The sequence below is a fragment of the Podarcis erhardii genome, assembly GCF_964252035.2.
Source record: "Podarcis erhardii genome assembly, chromosome: 6".
Lineage (NCBI taxonomy): Eukaryota > Metazoa > Chordata > Lepidosauria > Squamata > Lacertidae > Podarcis > Podarcis erhardii.
The window spans coordinates 43,453,289-43,474,277 of record NC_138510.1 but is presented as its reverse complement, the minus strand read 5'-3'; the positions used below and the strand labels follow the sequence as shown (position 1 = coordinate 43,474,277).

The 20,989-nt window shown below is 45.8% G+C and overlaps 1 protein-coding gene across 8 annotated transcripts in view; it reads left to right on the top strand.

Annotated features, from left to right (window-relative positions):
• Positions 1 to 20,989, top strand: part of ATP2B4 (ATPase plasma membrane Ca2+ transporting 4) — a 162,828-nt gene that overhangs the window by 119,315 nt on the left and 22,524 nt on the right. For 6 of the 8 annotated variants that reach the window (XM_081865326.1, XM_081865333.1, XM_081865328.1 and 3 more), the window contains exons 7-17: positions 301 to 336; positions 2,384 to 2,548; positions 4,926 to 5,140; positions 6,695 to 6,937; positions 9,074 to 9,315; positions 11,927 to 12,161; positions 15,332 to 15,511; positions 16,202 to 16,289; positions 17,272 to 17,378; positions 18,398 to 18,589; positions 19,638 to 19,851. In XM_081865326.1, coding sequence (XP_081721452.1) covers positions 301 to 336; positions 2,384 to 2,548; positions 4,926 to 5,140; positions 6,695 to 6,937; positions 9,074 to 9,315; positions 11,927 to 12,161; positions 15,332 to 15,511; positions 16,202 to 16,289; positions 17,272 to 17,378; positions 18,398 to 18,589; positions 19,638 to 19,851 — 1,917 coding nt within the window. The remainder of the gene's footprint in view (positions 1 to 300; positions 337 to 2,383; positions 2,549 to 4,925; positions 5,141 to 6,694; positions 6,938 to 9,073; positions 9,316 to 11,926; positions 12,162 to 15,331; positions 15,512 to 16,201; positions 16,290 to 17,271; positions 17,379 to 18,397; positions 18,590 to 19,637; positions 19,852 to 20,989) is intronic. The other 2 variants (XM_081865330.1, XM_081865332.1) reach the window with 1 other exon arrangement.

Sequence of the window (20,989 nt, the reverse complement as noted above, 5' to 3'; positions counted from 1 at the left end):
TTGATTCGAAGTGATGCTTGTTTCTGCAGCTGCTTGCTGCTTCCATTAGAGAGAAGGCGAAAGCTGGAAGGTGGGGATTTGCAGTGGCCTTTTTAGTTGTGAGGAACGTTGGACTTCTCCAGCCCTGTTGTGATGGTGCTCAGCCCAGGTGGCAGCTGTGTCGTGCATAGCTTTCCTCCCATGTCCGACAGCCTCCCCAAGAGAGCACTGAGCCCCCGCATACGGGTGTCCACCAACAGGGACATCGATGTCACAAACCGTGTGCTCAGTGCTCCACCCTTTCTCTCTTTGTCTGAACAGGTAAAAAACCCGGAGCCCCCGAAAATCGCAACAAAGGTAACCAGCCTCTCCATCCTTTGAACCAGCACCACACTAACTACTGAGCATTCCTCCTTCCTTCTTCCCATGAGTCTGTGCTCTTTGTTGCTACGGCGGGATCTCGCCTTGTTGTTCTAGAAGAGGGTGTAATGATTAACATAGTGCTAACCACCCACCACTTCCATCCTTGCTGGGCAGCTTCCCATATCTGGCGTTGCAGCACCCCCTGCTAGCTGAGCATTGCATTTCAGGGCTGACAGGGTTTTAGTCATACATATTTTTCTCCAGTCCCTAAGTTTCAAAAATTGTTCATTTCTTCATGAAGAAAGGATAGGCTGCTGTACGCAAGATGTAAACAAAAATGCAAAAAGTGTCAAGGAACATAAGAAAGCCCTTTTTTCCTCCACAGTTAAATTTGTGAGGTTGTGCTGAAAATGAAATTGCAGCTTCTTATCCTGTGGGATCCCACAATATTTTAGCTTGGTGGAATTGTGCTAAGCTGCATAAATGCCCAGGATCACCCCAATTATTATCTCATTCTGCTCCAAACCCCTAAATCTTTACTTTTTAATCAGGGGCCTGAGGTGGGTCCAGCACACCTGGTCATTACACTCTGTTCTTCTCATGGCCTTTTGAATCAAAGTGAGTGTCTATTCTCTGATATGTTTCACCCCCTGTTCTTTCCAGGCTATGGTGAAGAAGCCCATTTCTGCACCTGTCTGTTCTCCCTCTTCCTATACCTTCTCCTTTCTCTTTCTCTTCCTTTTTTCTCAACAGTTTTGAGTTTTCCCTCCTTCTGATCTGAACTCTTGGGTTATTTTGGGATTGGCCCCCACTCCCCCATCATGTCCTTCAATCCTAACTGTGCAGATCAGTTACAAAGCAGCCACATACACATTCATCTGAACCCGCATCACTTTGGGAATAGAAAAAAGGTGGGGGGAACTGTTTTGTTTATTTCAGGGATTTTAGGGATTGAATCCTTGCCTCTGGAAGGTGACACAGATTGCTGCAGTTGTGCTGATATGCACCAGTTGAGGATCTGCCTCTTGTATTTTGGAGAGGTTCCAAAGACATTGTGGTCTAGACCACAAAAGTGACAGGTGGGAAACAGACTAACAGATTCCCTTCCTATTAGTTGACTCAGTCCTTGCCCCCTCATAATTAACCTTCCTCTTTCCCTCCCCACCCAACAACTCCACAATTGTTGTGTTATGTACAGTGAAAAAGACTAGCTCCCAGAGGCCTTAAAATGATCAATGAAAGGGATCTGATCAGAGGAAAGATTTTCCAGCTAAAAACAATTCTAGTTTTGTATCAATTATTCAGGTGATGATTTAAAATAAGAGCTAATCTTATCTGCTGTTCTATAAGGAGAACCTCCTGCAAATATTAACTATCAAGCAGCTCGGATCACTTGCTGAACTCTTTTGAGTTCTTCAGCTGTAAACCATCCCAGAGCCTGGACAGAGGTTCCTTGCACTTTGTCCATCTGCGCTCCTGGATGCTTGCACTTGCCTCTAAAATAGCCAGTACCAGCCTCTGCTGAGGAGCAGAGGACTTTAGTCATGCCATGGGAGTCTGAGTATAATAGCTGTTCACAGGTTAGGTTTTGCACTGCTTCCACCTTGCTACCTCAGTGAGGTAAGTACCAATAACTCCATCTTACAGAAATGCTCATGGAGGAGATGCCTTGCACAGGGACATGCAGCAAATCAGCAAGCCGATCTGGGAAACAGATCCCCAGAGTTGTGCCTCCTGTGCCTTCCTAGCAAGGCTGTCCTTCCTTCCAGGTGTAGTCATCTGAGATGTTGAAATGTATTGGCCTTTGGGAGGGGGGATTTTTTTGCCACCTGCTTCAGTCATCTGTTCCGGAGGGATGTGGAACAGGGCTCCCTGGATGTCTAGGTTTACCAAGTGTCTGTGTCTGTTGTTGGGGTTCCTGTGCACTGGGATTCTCTCTCCCTCTCTGTGCCGTCCTTCCTTCTCTTTCTGTTGCACCTAAAGTGTTTCTCAGCTGTTCTTCCCACTCATTCGGCCACTGTTTGTTTCGTCCTGGATCCAGCAAAAACTCAAGATGGTGTGGCCCTGGAGATCCAGCCACTGAAAAGCCAAGAAGGGGTGGAAAACGAAGAGAAGGAGGAGAAGAAGAAGGTGAAGGTCCCAAAGAAGGAAAAGTCAGTGTTGCAGGGGAAACTCACCCGTTTGGCAGTTCAGATTGGAAAAGCAGGTGAGCATGTCAATAGAGGCAGGATTTGGCCGTCTTTCAAGGCTGTCTCCCTAGTTTGTTTGTTGTGCATGGGCAAGGAAGGCAGATCCAAATCAAGCATGAAAGAAGTCAAGTGCAATTCCACTCAAGTGTTCAAAATCTGACTTAGGCTGCAATCCTGTGTGCATTTAGGGCGTGTGGTGTAGTGGTTAAGAGCAGTAGTCTCGTAATCTGGGGAACCGGGTTCGCGTCCCCGCTCCTCCACATGCAGCTGCTGGGTGACCTTGGGCCAGTCACACTTCTTTGAAGTCTCTCAGCCCCACTGACCTCATAGAGTGTTTGTTGTGGGGGAGGAAGGGGAAGGAGAAGGTTAGCCACTTTGAGACTCCTTCAGGTAGTGATAAAGTGGGATATCAAATCCAAACTCTTCTTATCCATATTTCTTCTTGTCCCACTGCTTTCCCCTGGGGAAAACCACTCTTTATTGCTCAATTGGAGCAAATGGCAATTCAGGTTTTCTCTGAATTGACATTTGCTCCAATTTAGCACTAGAGAGTTGGTTTTCCCTGTAAAAGGAGCAGGACAAGGGGAAATCCACTTTGACCATGCCTAAAAAGTATGGGCCAGGCAAAAAACCGCTCAGACTCATGTTTTCTAGGCACGGGACAAGCAGAAGTGTGGGCAAGCCCTTAAATAGGATCATACCAGAATGAAGCCAGCAGAACTTACTTATGAGTAGGTGTAAATAGGATTGCTCTGTCAACCCAACCCCATACTCAGTATTTATTCTGATTGGCAACACCTCCCCAGGGTCTTTTCTCTCCTTGCTATCTGCAATTCTTTTAAGTGGAAAATCAGAGATTAAATCTGAAAACATCTGTATGAATGCCACGTTCTCTGTTGCTTCCTCACTGGTAATGTGAACACATTGTACATGGAAGGTTCCGAATTCAGTCCTACCATTTCTAGCTGAAGGGTCTCAGGTAGCTGCCTGGGAATTCGAAGAATTGTTGACTGTCAGAGGAAATAATATTGGGCCAGATGAATTAAAGTTCTGGCTGGGTTTAATTTTCCTTGTTCTTTTAAAGTGTGGTGGCCTCCTTCCCACTGTAACTGTACAAAGATCCATATCAGAATGATGTCAGAATGGTTCTTGATTAAATTTGTTGCCTTAGGGCCTAAGTGCAAACATGTACAACACCCCAAAGACCTTTATAAGAAATTGTTTGGAGGAAAGCTGGTTTTAGGAGGAACCATTTATGGCAGAGAAACAGGAGCAGCCTCTATGCTCCGAATTTCCAACTCCCAAAGCAGCTTTTCTGTAAAGGAAGAAAATACATACTGTTTGGGTTTTGTTAAAATCATTTGCATGTAGTGCTTACGGGAAGGGCCATAGCTTAGTGGTAGAGCATGCAAAAGGTCTCAGGTTCAATCCCCAGCTTCTGCAGATAAGACTTTGCTCCCAGCCTCTGCGGGGAGACTCTTGCCCTGAAACCCTGGAGTGTCACTTCCAGTCAGTGTAGACTGTGCTATGCTAGAAGTTTACCAATGGTCTGACTCAGTAGAAGACAGCTTCCTATTTCCTAGGTCCAGCTGAGATTCCAGTTGACACTGCACCCCAATTGGCCAAAATAACCAAGACTTCCTCCCTGCCAGCCCTGCTAACCCAAGTGTTTTGAAAAATCCTGATTCATGACTTTTTCAAAAAAAGGGGGAGAATAGGAAGATTGAATGAATAAAATTCACTAGAGAGACTGTTCCTTTTTGTTTGCCTTTGAGCAAATTGCTCTCAGAGCAGATGCAGGCACAAGCAATGCTAACCATTTCTCTGCAACTACAAGGCCAAGAAAAGAAGCTTCATCCTGAGTAACGAGTTCAAAGGCGGGGCAAAATTGTCTCATTGGTAACATGTGGCAGTGACTGACGGGAGTGACTTTGCATGCGCCCCTGCCTTCCTGATACTGGCTGTTGCTGCTGCTTACTGAGAGGGGGGAGTGTAAGGTGTAGGGAGCTCAGCCTGGTGCTGAGGCGATGGCAGAAGGGTCAGATTGGGTTTGCAGCTGTTCGTGCCCCTACACTGAGCACCCTGTATCTCTCCCTCTTGCTAAGTGACGGTGATGCTTGACATTGGGAACCAAGCACCCCACACTGACCTCTGTTGTAGTCTCTACACCTCTTGGAGGAGAGAGATGACACAGAGAGGAGGTGCTCTTGTGCAAGTTAACTGGTGCATTTCAGTTCTCTCCAATGTGAGACCTGAAATCAGTAAGCTTTGATTAGTACCCCTCAGTCCAGGTTGGCAACTATAAAATTATCACTGTGGTCCAGCCAACTCTATGATCTTCTGGTGGTCTGCCCTCACCTGCCTTCTCTTTCTGTTCCTGTTCCTCCTCCTCAGGACTGATTATGTCAGCCATCACAGTCATTATCCTGGTGCTGTATTTTGTGATTGACACCTTCGGGATTCAAGGAAGGCAATGGCTGGCTGACTGCACCCCCATCTACATCCAGTATTTTGTCAAGTTCTTCATCATTGGTGTCACTGTGCTCGTGGTAGCTGTGCCTGAAGGCTTGCCTCTGGCTGTAACCATCTCTTTGGCCTACTCTGTGAAGGTGAGAGGCTGGAAGCCAGAAGAGATTTTGGACCTGATATTGGCTGCCAGGTTGGGGGAGACAGGGCGGGGCTGGATCTGGAGGTTGGGTTGCTTTCTTCAGTTTTAGGGGGAAAGGCTAGATCTGGATTTGCCACAACAGATTTATTGTGCAAGGAAGTGGAGAGTAAGGTGCCTTTTTCTTTGGAGTGCATGAAAGGAGTGGCTAGAAGCACTTGGAGTTGGAGTTTTACAGTTTTACAGTGTTAAAATAAGAAGCACATTTACTGTATTTTTCGCTACATAAGACGCAATTTTTCCCCTCTTAAAATCTAAGGGGAAATGTCTGTGCATCTTATGAAGTGAATGTGTGGTCCCTGGGGCTGGGCGGGGGGGGGGGGGAGCCGGGATTCCCCACACCAGCCCCACAAGCCTTGGGGAGGCTTTGCACAGCTATCCCTTTAAAGAGCGCGCAGCTCTTGCAGGAGGTGGGGGAAGGGAGAGAGCAAGGCCCTCTCCCTTCCCCCACCTCCTGCAAGAGCCGTGCTCCCTTTAAAGAGGTGTGCGGAGTGTGTGTGTGGCTCCTCAGGGAAAAGCCTTCAAGCGCCGCACACACGCTCTTCGTGGCTCATGAAAGGGAGCACTGAGCAGAGCCTGGGATGCATACAGGCTCTGCTCAGCGCTCCCTTTAATTTTTTTTTTCCTTGAATCCCCCCCCCCAAAAAAGTAGGTGTGCCTTATGGCCAGGTGCGCCTTATGGAGCAAAAAATACAGTACTCATAGAATCATAGAATCATAGAGTTGGAAGAGACCACAAGGGCCATCGAGTCCAACCCCCTGCCAAGCAGGAAACACCATCAGAGCACTCCTGACATATGGATGTCAAGCCTCTGCTTAAAGACCTCAACTCAAGCCGGCCTCCACTTCTTACACCAAATGCTTAGATAGAAACTAAGATAGATGTGAGGTCTGTTCATCTCTCTCTCATTTGTACTCTAATGTGGCATTTAAGAATAATATTGTTCGGCACATCACTGCGAGGTTGTTTAGTTACAACTATTTCCCAAAGAGGCAGATTTGCAGGATTTGTTTCCTCTCCCCTACTTTGATTTCTTTCATGCTTAATAATAATAATAATAAATTTCATTTATACACCGCCCTCCCTGGCCAGGACCGGGCTCAGGGAGGCTAACATCAAAGTATGATACATTAAAAACATAAATCACACAATCAATTAAAACACAGCTTAAAATAAAATTTGGAGCAGAATAAAATCAGATGGCAACCCATGGATTATAACTATAATTATAGGGGATGGGAGCATTGAGTGCTCACCAGGCCCAACTGTTTGTGCTGATCTTATATGAGCTGGTGGAAAGGGTTAGGGAGGCCACTTACATACTGGGTATTATAACAAAAAGAGAGAGGGGTCAGACTGGGCCCCAACCAAAGGCCTGTCAGAACAGCTCCATTTTGCAGGCCATGCAGAAAGAGGACAGCATCTTGCATTAGTTGGCCTCTTTGCCACTGAGTCTCCGTAACCCTTCTTAGTGATTCCTGTGTTTCCCTTGCACAGAAAATGATGAAAGATAACAATCTGGTTAGGCACTTGGATGCTTGCGAGACAATGGGCAACGCCACTGCTATCTGCTCAGACAAGACAGGTACTCTCACCATGAACCGTATGACTGTGGTCCAAGCTTATGTGGGGGACACCCACTACAGACAGATCCCTGACCCAGACGCCATCCTGCCCAAGACTCTGGACCTCATCATCAACGGCGTTGCAATAAATTCTGCTTACACCTCTAAAATCTTGGTAAGTCCTGGCTTTGTGAAGGAGCTAGCATTGCCACCCTTCATCTAGTTCACCAAGGAGAGGAGTTTAGTAGGACCTTTCATCCACCTGAAGATTGCCATTCTGTGGTGGAAGGATTGGTGCACACACACTTCTTCCCCACGTGTATAAAGCATAGTGTGCAGCAGGCACTCCATGCACAAGCCCAGGCACTTGTGAACTTCATTGGTGTTATCTTTTCCTTTCCATTTGTGGCTGTGTGCAACACGCATGCAGCGATGCACACATGCTCTCTCCTTCCACCACAGAACCAAAAGATGGACAAGCATCCTTGTGCTTGTCCCACAATTAAATCTGTTCTCTTCAAGCATATCTTTAGTGTTCACAAGAATGCTTGAAAATGCCCACTTCCTTCTGCTGCCTACAACCATGTTTCTGAGGTGAGGGGGATCTCTTTTCGGAACCAGGATGGGGCCACAGATGGAGAAAGCAGCTCTGTCAAAGGAGAGCCTAACCAAGCTTCTTCTCCTTCCTGATAAGTGAAGGTGCTTTCTGTGTAATGATGCTACCAGTGCCATTTTCTCCTGAAGATCCCAGAGGTTGAACTGCAATCCCTCTGATCCACAGTGGGAAAAGATGCTGTGAGCTTCACCATGCTGGCATCGTCTTACAAGAGAGCTTAGAAAGCTGTTTTATTAATCTTCCTAAATAAAATAAACATCTTCACTTTATAAACAGTCAGGGAAAGGAGTGAGGCAGGCAGGGCTCTCTCATCTTTGAGGCAGCCCTCTATCACCTGCTGTCCCATCCCTACCCCAAAGTGTGTTCTTTGCTCTTTGAGTGGCAGATGGACAGAGGAGGAGGAGCTTGAACAAGCTGCATCAAGCTCACAGTGGACTGTGCCTGCTTTTTAATTTGATGGAGGGATGCAACAGCCTCTGCTGCAAATGCTCTCCCCATCAATGTTCTTTTACCTAGGTGAATCTGAACCAACACTATCAGCTGTCACACTGATCTGCAGCATATTTACCAAGGAACAGAAGAGCCTCAGTAGGTTTGTAGGGAGGAGAGCAGGACATTTGTCACTAACTTATGGTCGGTCGGTCTCACTTCCAACAGGATTAATCTCTGTGTAGGGAAAAGCAACGTCTGCTGGGATCTCTGTTCTCAGACTTGGATCCCTGTTACATGTATTGGCTGCTTGCATGAAAGGCACACCGTGCCTTTCATGTGTTAACAAAATGCACTTTTTTCTCAAACATGAAAGTAATTTTCGTGTCTGGAAAGAAAATAGCATATGAAGCTCTTTTTGAAATGTCTAATATACATAAACCTTCGAAGCTCTCCAGTGAGGTAGGGAAGTGCTGTGCAGTTGGCTCCTCTGATCTGGGACTGACAAGGAGAAATCTGAATACCCACCAGTCAGTCTGAGATCAGAAGAGGTCTCTGCTTCACAAATCTGACAGGTAAGGAAATTCTGCTAATATCCCTTTCTCACAGATAGAAACTGAAGCCTAAAGAGATTAAGGCTTTGACTTCTGAAAGATAAAAATAACAGCCATCTAGCTAACTCACTTTGGATTTTCGTCGTTTTTACCTCTGAAATTCTCTTCTAGTGACAGGAACCCACCATGGACAAATCCAAATGTTTTTCATTGCATATTGTTGCCTCTCTGCTCCCACTTAGGGCCAAACCAGACAGAAAGTTTAACTCCTCTTTGCATTAGCATGCATGGTTTTTTGTTTTTTGTTTAATGCAAATAGCATGAGCTAAAGGGGCTGATAATTACCAGGATCACAGCCAGGCTGGAGAGGGGGAATTCTGATCCAAAAGGGTTCTTCATATGATAGCTGCCTATATTTGATTTAATCCTCTCCCCCAATCCCCACATTGCAATTTTATTCTCCCTCTGAGGTGGTTGCGCTCAAGGACAGCAACGAGATCAGGTTCACCCAGGCAGCTTCATGACTGAGTAGGGATTTGAACCCACAGCTCCCTGGTCCAAGTCCAGTGCTGTACCCACTAAGCCTCACTGGCTTTCCCTTCCTGTTCTGTGCGTACCAGTCCCCTGATTCAGATAGGGTGCAAGTGGCCATGGCTGTTTAGATGTGATTTGCCATTAGTTTATCACCTGACACTTGTTTTGGGAAATCTAGCCACCAGAGAAAGAAGGGGGCCTCCCACGTCAAGTTGGAAACAAGACAGAATGTGCGCTTCTGGGTTTTGTGCTGGACCTGAAGCAGGATTATCAAGCTGTCCGCAATGAGGTGCCAGAGGAAAAACTCTACAAGGTGTACACCTTCAACTCAGTCCGCAAATCCATGAGCACGGTGCTGAAGAATCCAGATGGGAGCTTCCGCATGTACAGCAAAGGAGCCTCTGAGATCCTCCTGCGCAAGTAACTAACTTCTCTCCTAATGGCTCTGTTGGGGACTCTGGTGATTCTTTCTGCCATATTCCAGAAGGGTAACTGCGCGTGCAAAGAAACAGCAAAGAGTCTGTCATCCAGGAAAGCTTGTGCTGTAATAGATTTGTTAGTCTTTAAGCTTCTACAGGACTCTTCTTCTTGTTGTTTTCCATTTCCCTTCTTTACCACTGTTCCCAGAGTTCCCACTGGCAATGGAATATCTAGGCAGACTCAGGGGCCTTTATTGCAGAAAGCTGGACATTTAAAAGCCAAAATAGGCATGATTTCATTCCCACAATTAACAGTTACAGGAATGGGTTTTTTAAAAGTAAACAGCAAGAGCAGGGGACCCAATCCAGATTAGAGTTCAGAAGGTAACCCTCCTCTCCTCCACAACAGTCCCAGATTGGAGCTGGGGCCTCTTTGCATTGGAAACTGTAGGAGGTCTCGGTTCAGAATAGGACCGCAGTAGGGCCCCAGGGTTAACCACTACATACACATACACTAGCATCCTGATTCAGATTAGCCCCCCTACACCTGCTACTTACTTGATTAAAAAAAGCAGCACTCACACATTAACAGAACTGATAATTATGTGAGTGACATCATGTCTGGTTTGAGCTTCGAAGAAAAGCTTGAGTCAACTATCTAGGCTGCTGTTTTCCCTCCTTATGTTCAGCCCATCTTAACAAACGAGGGAGGGGGAGGATGAAAGAAAGTTGGCGATGATGGAGGTTCTCCCAGATGCTAGGTCTTGGTGAGCTTCACAGAATCGTAAGGATGGTCTACTGTTTTCCAAGAATTCTCTTTTGCTAAAAAAGCTTGAAAAAACCCAGCCCAGTCCAAACTGAGATGGGCACATTTCACCCATCTTTACTACTCTGTGTTAAATGTTGGCCAGTGTCACAAATACTGGTAAGGATAAAGCAGGTACCAAACTCACACTCAAAACTGAGCATCCCTGTCATAATGGTTAATTCGGTGCTGCAGTCTGGAATAATAAAAAGAACACGTATATCTGTATCCATTTTCATCAAAGGAACATCAGAATTAAGGTTGACTTAGGATCAAACAAACTCATGGGTTTTGAAGTAGGAGATATCTTCTCTGTGGTTCCACGCTACACATTAATTACTTGGATTTCAACACAAGTTTATAGGTGCCTTATTTTTTAATATTTCCTTGGTTTTTGTAACAGAGGTTCTCTCTTACTCGCTCATGCCACTGCAAGGAGTCATAGAACTGTAGAGTTGGGAGGGACCATGAGAGTCATTTATTCCAACCCAATTGCATAATTTCATAGTCTCTTCCTTTTTGCTGCTTATGTCGGCCTAGCAGTATGCCATAAGTGGAGTCCTTAACCATTGAACCTCCTCTGGGTTTTTGAAGTGGCAAGATACTAACGATTCAAGTAGTTTCATGGGTTAAGGAATATTCAGCGATGCGTGCTAGTTATAAAAGAAACTGCTTTCCAACAGTTATTCACTCTCTCCTATTGTGCCCACAAAATGGTATTTCCTTTCCATGTTTTTACCGTTGAAGATCATACCTGCTGCCCATTCATAGCCTGTCAAAGTCACTGTGTTCAAAAAGAGGATAGTCATGCATGTAGGGGCAGAATGAGGCCTGTGTTCTATTCTATTTATTTATTTATTTGATTTCTATCCCACCTTTCTTCCAAGGAGCTCAAGATAGCAGCATACATGGTTTCCCCTTCCTCATTTTTCCTCACAACAACCCTGTGAGGTAGGCTAAGAGACAATGGCTGGCCCAAGTTCATCCAGTGACTGAGTGGGGATTCGAATCCTGATCTCCCAGGTCCTGGTCCAACACAAACTACACCACATTGTCCTGTAGCTGTGGATGAGGTGCTGGAAACTCTGTAGGTCCCCAAAGCATGCCTAAAAATCACCTACTCAATTCCCTTCTATTTATCCCAACTTGTCCAGTCAATGGTCCAGTCCACTGGTGGGGGGGCATTCTCCAAGAGAAAGACTCAGCTCTGCTCTAGACATGAGACACCTCTCACTTTCTTTCTTGTCTACATCTGTACTGGGATTGTTTTATTTATTGTTTTATCGCTTGTTGTTTGCTACCCTAGGCTTCTTTGGGAGGAAGGGTGGGGATATAAATTTAATAGATAAAATAATAAAAATAATAGAGCCGTTTCCCCCCCCCAACCTCTACAGCAAATGGATGTAGACCTCTTGGTCTTCTCCAGGTGGCTACGAAAGTGTCTTATTACACAAACAAAATATGCATCACAATGTATTTGGTATCTCTGTCCCATTAATATAGTTGCTGAAGTTCAACAGGCCCTTAGTTTGTGGACAGTCTTGTAAGTTAAAGCTAGGTTAAGGCTCAAGTTAGGAATGGGCAGCAGTACAGACTTTCCAGCACAACTCTTCTCATTGTTATTCTGGGAAGGAGAAAGTAGATAATGTACTCCTGTATGTAAAATAGTGTGTAATCCATGCCTCACTAAGGCACAATCCCTTTGGACCACGTACCTAAAGCTCTTTGCCCTTGCTTGCATGAATACAGCTTCTGGAATATATGCTTATTATTCCTTCTGTTTCTCCCCATCCTACCTTTGATGCAGATGCACAAAGATCTTGGACAAGAATGGGGAATCCAGAATATTTAAGGTGAAGGATCGGGATGAGATGGTGAAGAAAGTGATTGAGCCAATGGCTTGTCAGGGGCTGCGTACCATTTGCCTGGCCTATCGGGATTTCCCTGCTGGAGTTGAGCCTGACTGGGATACGGAAAACGAGATCCTGTCTGACCTTACCTGCATCACTGTGGTTGGCATTGAGGACCCTGTTCGGCCGGAGGTACCAGCATGGCTCTCTTTGATTTTTACCTAGCGCAAGGAGGAGACAAATCACTTCTTTCCCCTGAATCATATTCTTTCATCATGTTGACTCTCATTTGGTCCCAGCTGTTTTCAAGATTTATTTCCTTCAGACCCAGCTTTGTTTCCTCTTCTGATGCTTGTTCCCTTGAATGGGTCTTGTGCAAACCAGTGACTTTTAAACTGGGCCTCTTCTCTAACATCCACCTTGCCACTTTTCCCCATTTGTCACTGTTACTTTAATCACCAATTCAGACTTTCAGTATATTGGACTCCTTTGCCCTTTCCGCCCCCTCTTCTTTCCTGCTGTCACTTCCTATCTTTGCCATGGCTCTGCTTTTTCTTGAGTCCTGTGCACTGCTTTCTTATGGGTCCACCTGATTTACTGAACTTCAGACCTGGCTTCTTATTTATCTGCTCCTGCTCATCTGCTTTTAAGTGCCTTAGTCCCATAAACTTTCTGACTGCTGCCATCACGGTCCTGCCTCACTCTCTGCCAGAGTTTGAAGATAACTGTATTTCCCATTTACAGTCAGTGGGTTGAATCCAATGTAGCGCTAAATTAAACTCACTTAGTGGCATGCATTTTCCAATGGCAAAATATTTTGCACCAGCAGAATGTTGTTGCGCAAGAGGCTGGGTAACCAGTTTACTGGTAACTTTGTGGAACAATAGATTGCATACTTCATTATGCAGCACATTTCTGCTAGCACAGCTGTATTCCTCTTTTGCTCGACATCAAAACTTGCCCATCCTCTGTTGTGCCAGTGCACAGAGAATTCTGGATACAGCCCAGAAGCCGCTGGGATGCTGTGTTTTCAATAAGGTTAGTAGTGTGAAGAAAAGGTCCCTGTGAGATTCTGGCAGCTACAGAGCAATGAGAAAGTCATGAGGTACAGCTTTGTCCTCCCCGGAGTCACATTAATGGGGGGGGAGCTGCACCTGTTAAATGCTACCCTACTGTACAGTTGTTGCAGAAGTTGACAGCTGTGTTAGGAATTGCCTGGAAGAGGGAATTTTGGCACACCCTGCTTTTCCAGTCAGGGTGCTACGGGAGGTGTGGCAAATATCTTAATTCTGTATTCCAAGCAATTACAGAAGGGCCCAGGAACCCTGCCTCATCCTGAATGAGGCAATTTTAATTTACAAATTCCGCACAGAAACAACTGCAGGGATTCTGACGGGAAATGAAGGCTGCTGAGGGAAGGGACACGTTTTTGAGCATCCAGCATCCGCCTCCTCGGCCTGCTTCTCCCCACCTCCCACACACTGTTTTCTCTCACAGCTTACTATGGTGGTGACAAGCAGACAACTGACCTAACAGAATCAACCATCCCAGGCCTACCTCTTGATTACATTTCAGCGCTGGCCCCCTGCACGTGTCTTTCCTTAATTAGATGTTGAATTATCTGGGGTTGGAAATGGCTTTGCAGATGCCCTGCGTGCAGTAGCTCTGGAGGCGGTGATTCAATTTGCTGGTGCCTTAGTAATGTCTCCCTCCCTCCCTCCCTGCTCAGGCTTGCTCGGTACAAGATAAAGCCTATTAGAGCAGGGATGCAGCAATGAAATCAGTGCTGCAGGGCAAGGAGGGAGGCTGGCCCGCCACTACTTTCCTGTCCCATAGCAGGTGAGTGGTAAAAAAAACCCCTCTCGCCTGCCCACATTGTGGCGCCAGAGGTTCCCAAGCGATGCTGCGTCATTTGGGGGGGGGGTGGCGCAACAAGTTTATGTCTCCCTAGAGGCAAGAAATTGTGCCTATTCCAGAAAATGCTCAGAAAAAAACTTGTTGCCTGGCTACGAACCGTGCATTTTCTGAGAAGCCACAATTGGCTCTAACTCTCAGCACACAGATTTGTACCTACATACAGTGAAATGCATGTTTGTGTGAGAGAAAGGTCATCATGCATGGACCACCCTGGGTTCCTTTGGGAGGAAGGTTGTGATCTAAATGTAATCAAGTAACAAATAAATGACAGCTTACGTTTAGGTTTTGTACAGTTCCAGCAGTAGGGGATCTGTCATGTACGAAGGTACAAAGACAACCCTTTATCAGAGCACTTTCAGCTTGCAGTTCATGGCAATTTCCTCTTAGTTCCTTTTATTTTTGACTAAGTGGAAGGCAATCGCTTATTTTTAGTCACACAAAGAAGGGCCTCGGATGATGATCGGAGGGTCCAGATTGGTTCCTATGGAGAGAGGTGGTCTTTGAGGCATTGCGGCCCTGAGCTGTTTAGAGTTTATAGGTCAAAACCAACACTTTGAATTGGGTCCAGAAACTAATTGGAAGCCTCATCATCCACAATCAGGTCATTTAAAGTTAAAACCATTTTAAATTGTTAAAATAAATAAAGTTAAAACAATTTTAAATAATTGGGGTAATAATAACAACAAGCTCCACTAAGTAATACCCCAACCCAAGGTTCCATTCAAGCGCCCTGCCCTCCTAGGCCAGGTGGAGGAGGCCTGTAAGGCAGGGAGAATGTTCCCCAAGACTACAGCCAAAAGGAGCTGCTTTTTAAGAGACAAAATCTGAAGATAACTGTGTAACTTTTTCTGTTACTTTGTTGAAAGTCCAGTGGAAATAACTTGAACGGGATACATCTTTAAACAAATATTTGTTGCTTTTTTTTAATGACCTACGTTTGGAGCAGTTGCATTGCAGTGTTGTCTGGAATGTATGGACATAAAAGCACAAGTGAAACTTGGAACAAAATGTTGCAGAGTGAAGTGTTCCTGTTCAGCATTCCAGCCAACCCACTAGCCCGTCTTTCAGGATACTCCATTCCAATCTCCTCCCTCCCCTGGTTTTCCATTCCCCCTCACTGTCTGCATTCTGTGGCCACTGAGCCTGCTTAAAACAATTACCATGTTGTTGACGTGGTGGGGCTTCCACAGTTAAGGTTTCTTCCCAAGTATTTTTTCCTACTTCTGCATACCTGGGTTTTTCACCCTGAGCCTGCTGATTCCCTCCTGAGCACAGATGTATCATTTTGACTACATAAGGATCTAGACTCAGGTAATGAGTTGCCTGTTAGTTTATAGTTGTTGTTCCCCACCCTCCCCGCTCCCTCTTCAGGCTTTATCCATGATTTCCCGCTGCCTCATGCATGCCCGGCTTCCTGACTCTGTTATCTCATGGCTTTCCTACAGGTGCCTGATGCAATCCTGAAGTGCCAGCGCGCTGGTATTACCGTCCGGATGGTTACAGGTGACAACATCAACACAGCCCGTGCCATTGCAACCAAGTGTGGCATCTTGCTACCTGGGGAGGACTTCCTGTGCTTGGAAGGGAAGGAATTCAACCGGCTGATCCGCAACGAGAAAGGAGAGGTGAGAGGAATAAGGGATTGAGGGAAGAGGGTGGGGTAGAAGCCACTCAGGGGCCCGGTCAGTTTATTTAGAGAGCCACTCCCCGCTTGACAGCTTCTGAAACGTGCCTCATTCTGTGTAACACATTCATTCTGTGATCTCTGGGGAATAATGAGCTTTTTCAAGCTCCTGAGAAGGAAACTCTTAGCTCTGAAGTGCAGGCTTGGCAAGGCTAGAATGCAGCTATAGAGAGGGCTTTTCTCTGCCCATGCTTGTTTTTAATACTACAGGTATTTTCTACAGCCTGCTGCTTTGCATCAGAGCTGACTCCAGCCACTTATAAATACAGAAAGCTGGCTGGTTTTGCTCAGGATAGAATCAGAGAATTGTAGAGTTGGAAAGGACTTTGGGGGTTATCTAATGCAACCCCCTGCAATGTAAGAATCTCAACTGAAGCATCCATGATAGGTGGCCATCCAACCTCAACCTTCTCATGCTTTATATGAGATCCATGTTAACATGGACAGAATGGGTTTTTACCCACATGAATGGCTGACGCAACCCCTTGGATTGTGAAATTATATTAGTTTGCCTTTAGATAAGCAAGTGTCACTTGTGAGTTCTCAGAACTTCCAGGTAGGAGGAAAGAGGAAAGCAGTTCTCAAGCTCCTGTTCCAGGCCAATTGGTGAGATTGTGGTTTTGTCTTGCAGGTGGAACAAGAGCAACTGGATAAGATTTGGCCCAAGCTACGGGTCCTGGCACGATCTTCACCCACAGATAAACACACTCTTGTGAAAGGTAAGGACTTCTGAGGTGATGGAACTTGCCCTCCAAAAAAATGTCCTCCAGAAAGTGGGAGAGGGAAGAGAATAGAGGGGGCAGAGCCCAGAATTTGCAGCTCCCAAAGCAGCATTCTGTGCATTCGCCTTTAACCTGCATGTGTGAAAAAGACCTTTGCTTGGAAAATTATATCCTGCCATTCCAGTGCTGGAAAGAAATACTCAAGGCAACTTTCTCAACAAAAAGTAGTTAAATAACAATAATTTTTTTTTAAAGAAAAATAGAATCATGGAATTATAAAGTTGGAAGGGACCCTGAGGATTGCCTAGTCCAACCCCCTGCAATATGCAGCTGTCCCAACAGGGCTCAAACCTGCAACCTTGGCATTATCAACACAATGATCTAACCCAGACTTTTCCAAACTTCTCATGACACACTTTTTAGGCATGCATCATTTTGCGACACAGTAATTCAGTTTTACTAGCAAGTCAGACGTTAAACTAACGCCTTTCCAGGAGCACGGGGAGCGTTCACACAACACACCTACACACTGCAGCCGACACACTAACGTATCGCGGCACACAGTTTGGAAAGCTCTGCTCTAACCAACTGAGCTTAGAAAACCCCTTTTTCTTCATCAGCAGACAGACTGAACGCTTGCCGAAACAGCAAAGTCTACAGCTGACAGTGAAACATTGGCAAAGGGGAAGCCACACAAAGCTTCTGGAGGCAGAGAGTTCCACAGTCTAGGTGCCCCAAAAGAAAATATATCCTTGCCAACTATACTTAGTGGCATGTGGGAAAGGGTCTCCCCGGTGATCTTTGGTGGATAGCCTCATATGGGAAGAGGCTGCCCTTTTGGTATCATTGGCCCTAAGCTGTAACCACCACAACCTAAATTGCTTTTGGAAAATGACCCGTTGCCTTGGCGCTGGATGCTTTGCTGCCAGTTTGGGTCTCTCTGTGCCTGCCCTCTACTGACGTTCCTACCATCTTTCAGGAATTATTGACAGTACCGTTGGAGAACGGAGGCAGGTGGTAGCTGTGACTGGGGATGGCACCAATGACGGCCCAGCCTTGAAGAAAGCAGACGTGGGATTTGCTATGGTATGGACTAATTGGTGTGTTGGAAACCAAATGCAGCAGCATGTGGGGTTAGTGATTTGCTTGTGTGTGCCTTGGCATAATGGAGCTGATAAGCCGTGTGTGTTAAAGCTCTGTTTTTATTCTGCTCTATTTTCTGTTTCAGTTTTTGCACTTTGCAGAAGTCAGGAATGTTACAGCTCAGGACAGAATCTCACAATCCCTGGGCTCAGTAGGACACAGCAGGCAAGCATTAGGAAAAATTGGTCACCACAGGATACCTGCTTAATACTTCTGAAGCTTGCTGGGATTGTTCTGGCAGCGGCAGATTCTGTAGGAACTGACTGCCACCGTGTGTCTGTAATGGAGTTTTGCAATAAGCCTAATTGCCTGCTTGATCTGCTGCCATGGTTCTTCACTGAGGTGCAGGAGGAGTCTGAGCAGAGAGTTACTGCCTAGGTTTCTATCACACTTTTGGTGTTGCAAAGGGGGACAATCAAAATCACCAGTGGAATCTGCAGCAAAATGTTGCCATGTTCCATACCCTCCTCTATGATCCACCATTTTCCCCTGCTACCCAGTTTTGTGTGCTTCCCTGCCTGTAATAGAATTATATGCCCATTGCTCAGTCCTCCATGGGCTGTTTCAAGCCTCCCCTCCCTTCCTTAAACTTAGCAGGTGTTTATACACACCCTGCAAATTGTGAGGTTCTCTGAGGCCTTCCTCTTCTGCATGGATGGTCCCATTTTTGATACATAAGAGCTGACACTCAACTCTGAACTTCAGAAAGAGAGGGAGTATTTAATGTTTCAAAGGGCCTTGTATTTCCTATAGGCCAATCAGTTAACTCATCCATGGTTTTTTGGGGGGCGGGATTATGGGATTAGCCATCTAATTCTTCTGCAATCTCATGGTCCTCATCTGAAACTGGAAGGTGCCTGCCATTTTGAGCACAAGCCTATCTCTGTGGAGAACCAGTCGTAGCAGCAGAACGACGACCTCTTGCCAGCTTGATCTCCTCCTCCTCATTTTCTCTCCCTCAGGGCATTGCTGGCACAGATGTGGCTAAAGAGGCCTCAGATATCATCCTGACAGATGACAACTTTACAAGCATAGTCAAGGCGGTGATGTGGGGCCGCAACGTGTACGACAGCATCTCCAAATTTCTGCAGTTCCAACTTACGGTCAACGTGGTGGCTGTGATTGTGGCTTTCACGGGCGCTTGTATCACGCAGGTAACATCAGTCAAACAGGGAGAGGTTTTAACTATAGCTTAATGTTTGGAACAATTGAGTTGTCTTGGAACTAGCCATTCTAAATGCCATTCCTAGCTCTGCGTGGCCTCTTTTGTTTTGGAGCTTTGAATTTCACAATGTCTGGTCTTGATGCAGGGCAGCGTGTAAAAGACCTGTGTTACAGAGATGGTTGGGTTGGATTTCAAAGGTAGCCAGTTCCTTGTTGGATCCAGCCCAAAGATCCATCTAGCATTTCCAGCAGTGGCCAACTGGATGCTCCTGGCAGGTCTCAAAGCTGATGAAGGGAGCAATCCCTTGTTTGTCATCAGCTTCTGGTAATCAGAGGTATAATGACCCATAAAACGGAAGATCTAGATGGCTCTTGCAGCTCATAGCTAGCAATGACCTGTCCTCAGTACCAAGGGATGGAGAAACTGCAGCCTACAGATGTTGCTGGACTACAACTCCCATCATCCCTGAACATTGGCCATGCTGCCTGGGACTAATGGCAGTTGGAGTCCTGGAGGACCAAAAGGTTGCCATCCTCAGCTCCATACATTTGTAGAGATTATTGCAACATGGAAGCACTTGGAAAATTTGCTGTCATTGCCTACTGAAACATCTCTGCAACAATAAAGACTGCATAGATATTATTTTTTATTAATTAAATGCAAGTTGGTGTTCTGAAAATAGTTAGGAGTTGGAGCCTTAAGGATGCACAAAAGTTATTTGGGAGGAGATTATAGATCATAGAATTGTAGAGTTGGAAGGGACCACAAGGGTCATTGAGTCCAATCCCTCAAGATGCATGTGCTCTCTAAGCTAACCCCCCACTCGGCACTAAATATTTAGTAGTTTAACACTATAGTTGTAGCATTACTATTCCTGGGCTTCCAACTTGACCATCCCTGGATGATTATACTAGTGGGTTAAGAGTTTGAACTTGTTGCATGTCAGCTCCAGGTGAGCAGCTAGGGGAGTGGGGAGGCATAGTCCTGGACCAGAAATGAAATGCACTCCTTTCTGATGGATGCTTCTCCCTTTGCAGGACTCTCCTCTGAAGGCTGTCCAGATGTTGTGGGTCAACTTGATCATGGATACCTTTGCTTCGTTAGCCCTTGCCACAGAACCCCCAACCGAATCCTTGCTCTTGCGCAAGCCATATGGCCGCAACAAGCCACTCATTTCCCGCACCATGATGAAGAACATCCTAGGGCATGCTGTGTACCAGCTCACCATTATTTTCACACTGCTCTTTGCTGGTGAGAGTCAAAGACGGAACTTGCAGCCTTTAGCAAGACATGAAACCATTATGTTGGGTCTTGGAAATCAAGGTTCTCATTTCCCTATATCTGCCCTGCCATACTTTCCTTCTTCCCTCCACAAAAAAAAATTGTGGGCCTTCAGTTTAGCTGGCAGTTATCATTTATAATAATTCTATGGTAGCCGTTGGTTGAGTGGCTTAGCATACAGGAAAGTTTTCAAATAAGGCTTCTCTTTCAATAAAATGAAACTGTTCATGCAGCTGATTCTGATAGCTGGGTACTCTCCCATCTATGATGTAGACTGCCAGGAGCCAGTGGTGGAGCAACATGCTGCAGCCCCCAGAGAAGAGCACAGGCGGGGGCATGGCACGTTGCCCACGAGGGCGTAGTGCATATCCTGAGATGGTGCAGCACGCATCCCGGGGGGTGGCTGGGATGGCACCCTTTTCCCCAAATGGTACCTGGTGTGGCATGTTCCCTTTGCCCCCCCCCCATTTGTACGCCAGTGCCAGGAACAACTTCTATGTATGATCTTGCAGGGTTCAAAGGCAGAAATTCCATGCAAAAGTCATAATGAAGATCATTGCATGTGCTGAATGTCTGGCTGTTGTGCAGCTTTGACACAGTCTGTCAGGAAAAGAGAGTCTCTCTGGAGACTATATGACCAATACATTTAATCTAGGAAATTATGCCTTTCATCAACACAATTTAGCTTTTCTTTTGCCTTTTAAAAGTTCTTTTACATTGGTTTTTCCTTCAAGTGATGTATTTAAATTTGGACAGGTTCAAGTACAAGTTAATTGGACTTCTTTTGGCTTCAGTCTCATAAAGGGAGCTGTCTAATTTTCCAGCAGCTCCTTATCTAGGACTGACAATCCTCATTCCAAATACAACCCTCAGTCTGCCCTGAGAAGACATTAATGCAAATTGCACCGTCCTTTTTGTGTGCATGGGTCTGGTTTGTATCATCCTGTTGCCAATATCTGAGACTTTGCAGAATGCAGACTTTGGCAAGTACAAGTACAGTAATGTGGAAGGACAGGGAATCAAGACAAGAATAGACGTCTCACTTTCTGTATTCATTGGCCTGATATGCACCTCATATTAAACCATAATTTAAAAGAAACTGTTCCCA